Here is an 8,026-nt window from a genome sequence, read left to right as displayed (position 1 = left end):
AAAAGGTTTTTCAAAAAAAAAAAAAAAAAAAAAAAGAGTAAATATATACCGAGTAATTAATAGAATAGGCCCCCAGTTAAGAAAAAATGCAACTCCATATATGGAAATGACTACAAGCAATTAAGTTAATGCACAGACCAAAGAGTGGACAATGTTATTTTCAAGTACTGCGGTGTGGGGTTCCCCAGCAAAGAATTATATTGTTTTGAGAGAAAAAGATATCGTGTATATTTATGTTGCTTTCAGGAAATTCTAAGGCTAAATAATAATTCATCACATTATTATTATATAATCTTTTTATTTTTTGAGTAACAGGAAAAATTCATAGTCGGTTGTGTATTGGATAAACTTCTAATTATAATCCTAATTAATAAACGGCCACGTATAAGAAGGTAAATCAACCTAGATTACGTTGCGCATAGCTGACTGACTCAAATTTATAAAATAAAAAAAAAAAAAAAACTAATAAGCCACTCTCGTTAAAAGTCAAACTTGTAATTTTAATAATTATTAAGTCAATAATATGATCAACTTAGCCAGAGACTGAACCACCCTGGAGGCAGTGGGGGCACCTGCCCCCACTCACCCCACCCCCACCCTATATATAGCCTTTGTATGTATATATGTATATATAGTACATGTTTTAGTATAAATATATAAAAACAGATATGGTAACTAATAGAGGTGCTAGACGAGGTGGTATAAGTGCTTGCTATCAAGTGAGATGTTGCGTGTTCGAATCCTGTTGACAACATAGTCTCTTTTTGGCGCTTTTGATGATTATGGCTTTATATATATATGTAATTTACCATGTGTTCTTTTTTTCTTTTTTTTTGAAAAGTACAACGTATTCTTTATTTGAATTATTTTATCAAATTAATTATGTTTTATATTTCATTATGAATATTCTTTATTTGAATTATTTTATCAAATTAATTATGTTTTATATTTCATTATGAATATTTTTATAAAGTTTTAATGTGTTTTATTTTTCGTCAATATCTAACAATATTTATTGCTATATTTCGCCCCCACTGAACTACATTTCTGGATGCGTCCCTGAACTTAGCTGAAATTGTCCGGCTATTTTATATTTTTCTAAGAGGTTGAATTTCAGGGATTTATAAAAGCAGCACACAGTGTTGAACACGGCAGCAAGGTAGCAAAGCAGCATGCAGTGATGGGTCCAGAAGTTGGCACCGTCTTTAATTGACACACTGCAAATGATAGATTTAGGCAATATGAATCCCCCCATTGGTTCAACCTTTTGACTTTCTTATCTATATACTACAATAATGTTTTTTTTCATGGTTAGTTCAATACATACGTTCTTTGTCTCATATCAAAATTCCATTCACTATTTAATTTGTATATATATACATTCTCCCATCTATTTCATACGTTTGATTTTATTAACTAATATAAAACAAAAGAAATTGACAAATTTAGTCAATTATTGATGATATATATAATCGTTTTTAGTTTTAATTCCTAAGTTATTCCTAAATTGTCAAATTTTCCCTAAACGCTAACAAAGGCATTATATATATATATATGACAACCAAGCATACACATAATTTCTATAGTATTATTAGGCATCAATGACACCATTCATATTGTGATTTCTTTTTTTTTAAATGCATAAATTAGTAGTTATACCAATAACTTAATTGCAATAAATAAATAAAGTAACTTTTTGACTCCCGGTTAAAGATTCGATCAAAACTTTGAGTTTGAAAATTTTGTGGTAAAAAAAAACGTTTTTTTCACGGTCAAGATTAAATATTTGAAAAAAATTACATACCACATTTTAGTTGTGTGAAAATGGTTGAATGTGTTTAGGTTATGGTCGTGACTCTTGAGCACTCAAATAAAATATTATAATATAATCATGTTATTGTCTATAAATGTTAGGTGTAATTTATTTCTCTTTTCAAAAATATATAATTATATATATAATTCTCAAGAGGACAGGCGGACAGCTCAAAAGCACTATTATCATCAACTTTTTGTAAATTATGGATTTGACTCGTGTAGACATAGATGTCTACATGCAGATTGATAAAGAAATTGGAAAAAGATATTCCACGTGCATGGAAATTGTCTTGAATTAAGAACCAAAAATGAATAATAAATAAATAAATAAATAAACAAAATTAAGAAAGTGTCTCCGGGCAATTGATTGATGAATAAATAAGTAATGCAAGTCAAATAATAAATTACACGAATTAATCTCGAGTTCATTCCGGCCATTATATTAATGGTGTTCTAAAAGTAAGTTTATAAGATAAAGTCATTAAAATATTAATGTATATTTAATATTTAATAAAGTAGTATAGTCTATTCTCCAAAGCATACAAATAGCCTTTGATAATACAGATAATATTTCATTTACGCTTACATTTTACTCCATGTTTTACACCATGCTCAAAATGATCCAAGTAACAATATTATACATACCTTATCAGTGAAGTGGCTTTTATCATTCTTATGTTTTGTTAGAATTGCATTTAAAAGGGTTTCTTACAAAATGTGGTGACAAATTTAAAAAAAAATTAAAAATATTACTTATTTCCTGACAATTTAAGAACAAAAAGTGTCATTTTTCCTTGTTATTAACATATATATGTCAACTGGTTTCAAAAAAACATATATATGCCGTCAACTATATCAAGACATGACAAGTTTTCAAATATTTTCATAAAGAGTCAATACCGGGCTCAATCTCATGACCTCTCATTTGGGAAAGTCACTACATGTCACTTGACCACAAGATCATTGACAAGTTATACTTTCTTAATTAAGCATAAATTTGAATATCATCATCACTTTCATCTTCTAACAAATTCACAAAATTTAAAAATAAAAATAAAATTCATCAAATGTGTATATATGTGGTAAACCCTACTCCTTTATAATAGGACGTAAATCACACTATGAATACTCTATGGAACATGCTCGACCGAGAGAGGGTTGACAAGAATCAAACACATGACATTCTGATATGAAAATCATGTGTCATCCGCTCGACTACCCCTTTCAGGATATAAAATGTTTTTAAGAAACATATTATTACAATTTACCTATGGTTATATCTTAGTGCCATGAAATATATATATATATATATATTATTTTTTTATTTTTTTTATCAAGAATGAAATTTTTTATTCCTAAACGATATTTTTTTTATCACTCAATGATACACTTATAAGAAAGTGACCTTTATTGTTGTTCCTATGTTCTACATCATTGTGGCTCTCCAATATGAAAAGGCACAAGTCCGAACTCCAGTTGAAGTATTAACTCTTTATTTTTCAATAGGTTGAGAAAATATGTATAAACAGATACTACATTGTAATAGAGTCAATAATAGTACTAAAAAAATTGTTCTATTATGATTGCATTAAACAAAAAGTGACCATAATTTTTTCCTTTAAAATAAAAAACAAACAAACAAAAATTATACTAGACTATAAGGTGTCATGAGCACATCCCAATTATATGAGACACCTTTAATTCTATTTTTTTTAAATAATTTATGAACGAAAAGTGTCGTTACATTTTTAGGCATGTATCTGTATTGACATATAGAATGTGAGCGCAATGTCCAAATTCAGCAGTCAACATCGTAGAATACTGTAGCCTTATAAAGTCAAAAAAACCAATAAATTAATTAGGCATGTGGTTTCGTCGTCGTGGTCGTTCGCAGAAACGCAAAATAATTGTTGTCGCCAAGAAGAATAACGTTGTTAGTTGTCGCTGTTTCTTGTAAATTTACATTCTTGCAGATAAAATAAATTCCTCTTCCATATAGAAATAGAAATACACTGTCATACGCAAATGGGGAATGTTGCAAAAGTCCACACAGCCCAAGAAAAGTCCATAATCTCCGACTCCCCCTACTTTTAGTTCATCTTTTATAGATGCTCCTTCTTCCTTCTTTATATGGTTCCAACCACTTTATTATACATTCAATTCTGATTTATCTCCCCCGTCTTCATCTTCGCCGGAAAACCAGAAGAAATAATGATGAGAAGTAACGGCCAGAGAAATGGGGTTCGGCAGTACAAGAAATCTGCGTTGCCGCGTCTACAGTGGACGCCGGAGCTCCACGAGCACTTCGTCGACACCGTCGAGAGTCTCGGCGGGCGGTACAGTAAGTTCTTTCCTCCCAAACATCTTCGGTTTAGCGCAGCTTTTTCGACAATCTTAGCTATTATAATGGATCATAAATTTCTTTACCTTTTTTTTGTCCAACGTTAACATGTCAACAAATTAATCATTGTGTACTATATTGGAATTGGGAAATCTTGGATCTTGAAATTATTCAGTACAATATGTGCTTGTGCGCGTGCGTGTAATATGGCTGGTGTCAACCAGTGCTGATTGTATATATCTAACTAGTATCATATATTCTGTATTATACCAGATACAATTATAAATCATTACTTATAATGTCTGATACAATCATGTATAAATTGAAGGCCAAGGCATATATATTAAAGTATATGGTATTAATCTCAGAGTGTTTCCTTCCTTATATATATATATATATGAAGAATATAATATTTATGATGTGTTTAACCTAATGATGAGTTGTTTGGTATGGATGCAGAAGCAACGCCAAAGAGAATTGTGCAGATGATGGGAGTAAAAGGATTAAAGATTTCTCATGTCAAAAGCCATCTCCAGGTACATATATAATCATCTCTTGTACCCACAGCTTTAATTTGCCCTAACTTTCCCATACTTCTAAATTACACAGTATATATATAAAAAACATAATTAAACCTAGCCATTAAAACTTTTTTAAAAGTTACTACATATTCATATATTTCAATTTGATTTAGTAATAAAATAGCTTGCAAAACAACCTGCGACAGCTAGCTTAATCAAGGGTCTCCAACACAGAAATGATTAGTCTCAATACATAGTCCTAATTGACTAGTCGAAGAAATTGTAATTATCAAACCCAACAAAAAAAATAAAGAGAGAGAGAAACATAAACCCCAATATAAGAAGTATTGATTTTCTTTTTTCTTTTGCTTAAAACAATGATTACAACAAAAATTAATAATTACCCCATACTTACCAGAGATATGTACAAAACATTTTACATACATACGAACCCAAATTACTTTTAGCAGGTTAAAAATGGTACTTCCTAGACTCCAAGTCGTGTAGACTTTATTGACTTGGAATCATAGTTTAGGATTAATGTTCAGTTTATGCATAACAACTAAGCTAAGTTAGATTTAGTAAATTCTTTAATTGACAGTTGGTTATAATAAAATGTTTTGTTTAATTTGGTCTGATTTGACGGAATGTTGGACAAACTTAACAGATGTACAGAAACATGAGGGAGCGGACAACCTTCGACGTTTTCGTGCCTGCAGAAAGCTGCAACTTCCGTGACGGCAGGCTACAATATTCCTCAACTTGGGCTCCCCAAGGGTAATTAATTATTTAATTAATTACTTGAATTAAGAATCACGTTTCATATTGACTTCTCTGGGCAATTCATTAATTACTTTCCCATGGCAATTACCTAAACCTGCGAAATTAGGACTTGTGTTTGAATACATTAATCTGACTTTTTAAAGCTTAATCATGAAGTCATGATTACCCAATGCCTTCATCATTATAGTTAGGAAATATAATCACTTATTTTCGATCACATTTTGTGGCTATCTAAAATATTTTGAAAATTTTCATTTTTTTTACCATTGCTGGGAAAATTTTTAGGGCAGTTATATATGAAGGAAGTTTTGTATGCAGGCACACATTTGAAAGGTTACTAAGACCAAGTTTTGATGAGAGTGATGAGGAGAAGAAATTGGGGTGCTATTTTTCTGGCAATAATGAAAGGAATGAGAGCAACCCAATTGGGCATCACCTATTTTATCTGGTATGTACAATATCACCTTTTTTTGGACAATTTATAATAATTTTTTTAGAAAAAAATTGTTGACAATTGATCCCGAAATGAGTGACCTTGTAGTGGAGTATGATTCTCATATCAGAATTGAATGTTACGAGTTACATTATTGTTAACACTCTTTCAGTTGAGCTCGTCACACGTGGTCTTAATTCATAATACAGTTTACCTTCACAAGCTATTAAACTAGAGCAAGATTTACCTAGTTTACACCATTGGATAGTGGCTGCAAGTTTCCTCATAAAAAAGAAAAAAAATTGTTGGCAATTGTCTTTATTATCATGGTCATTCAAATTTGGACCACACTTAGTGATTGAAACTCAATATCTAATTGTGGATCCAAAGTTTTCGACCACTTTTTAGTGGTCGAAAACATTAGGTTTTAGAACAATTGACTTGATAATCACAACATTTCAAGTTCAGTTTCTCATAATATGAGTTGTCTATTAGACTTCTTAATTTGACTTAATCAGTTTTAGATAACTTAAAACCAATTACATATAAAGAAATGAATGTTATTATCAACAAAATGATGATTTCCCTCCCTGCATTATTGCATGCAGGAATCGCAGGGAAGTCTGAACTGCGAAATGACGACGGCCAAGGCGGAAGAAGACGGCGGCGGTCCAAGTGATGAAACCTTTGAACAGATCCCACAATCAGCATATAATAATGAAGACCACAGAAGACAAGTTTCGCCGGTAAAAGATGACCGGAACTCTCACTCCGGCGCCGCCTCAACCGACACGGTGGACCTGCGACATTTGCACTCCACCAAAGACAGCGAAATCAACCTAGACTTGTCCATTTCGTGTCCCTATTGGTAATCATAGATTTCATATATACATCAAATTAGGGCTGTTCATACGTGTTACACAGTACAATATTTGTACCGAATTCATCGAGTACCCATTTTCCAACTTTAATTTATTTGTTTATTTTTTGTAATTTTAATATTAGTTCATTTCACAGCACTTTCAAGTTTACTATTTTCTTCTTTACTATGTGGTCAAGTAATTGGTCGGACAGATAGTTTAGTAATTATAATATTTTAAATTTGATTTTTTATAAAAATTATTTATTGATCTTCTTAATTTGTTTAAGTTTGACTACGGGCTATATAGACTTTGCTGTAAATCAAAATAAATAATTGTTCTATTTAGTTTTTTTTTTTTTTGAAAAGCAATTTAGTTTTATTTGTTTAGTAATTATTTGGATTTCAACAAACAGTCCTTAGTCCAGTTGGGCCTGGATTCTGATTTGTCTATACTGGGCCATATTTTGAAAGACCATTTAGATAGGCCAGTTTTGCTCTTTCTAGATAAACTAATGCTATGGTTTATGGACCAAATGGTAAATTTGTAATCATTATATGACTTGTAATTGATTCAAAATGACGTTAATTGTTTTAAAGTAATTTAGTTAATAGTCATTCGCAATTTTTGCATAATTGTTAAAAAAAATAGCTAAAAATGGCATGTTAAAGTGATTATTTTAATGCAATATTTTAAGTTAGATACATTTTTTATTTGAGTCAAGTGAATGTGAAATTGAGTTCACTTAAATGAGGGGTTTATTGATATATTATACATTCAAAAAAGACAATGAATAAATGAGAAAGTGATTATCAAAGTGTATCCATTGAGTTAGAAAACAAAAATAGAGTTTTGAAAGACTTTTAAGTAGTATTTGTCCAACACTAAAAAAAGTATAGTATAGTATATATACAATTCAATTTCTTAAAGATTTTGAATTATATAACGTAACATAAATGTTCTCTCTTGCACGCATGCAATAGGGGAATGAGACCATGCAATCGTAAGGTTGAATGGTAGACTTTTATAAATGGTACATTATATTAAATAGTGTTGGGTTAAATTTTTTTTAATTGTTTTTAAAGTAAGAATTAAACTCTATATATATAGACACCATCTAGACTTAACTTAATTGAATCCAAATTAATCTCATAATAGTACAGATACTAGATGTTGTATGCAAAATTTGTGATTATATATATATATATATATATATATATATATATATATATATATATATATATATATATATATATATATATATATATATATA

At 30.2% G+C, this 8,026-nt stretch overlaps 1 protein-coding gene across 1 annotated transcript; it reads left to right on the top strand.

Annotated features, from left to right (window-relative positions):
* Window positions 1-3,852: 3,852 nt before the first annotated feature.
* On the top strand, window positions 3,853-6,939 carry LOC116011068 (myb family transcription factor PHL4-like). The gene is made up of 5 exons (XM_031250580.1): window positions 3,853-4,156; window positions 4,616-4,692; window positions 5,345-5,454; window positions 5,779-5,908; window positions 6,502-6,939. The coding sequence occupies exons 1-5, from the start codon at window positions 4,027-4,029 to the stop codon at window positions 6,763-6,765; spliced, it is 711 nt and encodes a 236-aa protein (XP_031106440.1). The 5' UTR covers window positions 3,853-4,026; the 3' UTR covers window positions 6,766-6,939.
* Window positions 6,940-8,026: the final 1,087 nt, after the last annotated feature.

This window comes from Ipomoea triloba, chromosome 2 (genome assembly GCF_003576645.1).
Source record: "Ipomoea triloba cultivar NCNSP0323 chromosome 2, ASM357664v1".
Taxonomy (NCBI): Eukaryota; Viridiplantae; Streptophyta; class Magnoliopsida; order Solanales; family Convolvulaceae; genus Ipomoea; species Ipomoea triloba.
Note: the sequence above shows the minus strand (reverse complement) of the source record. Positions and strands in the feature narration are given on the sequence as shown.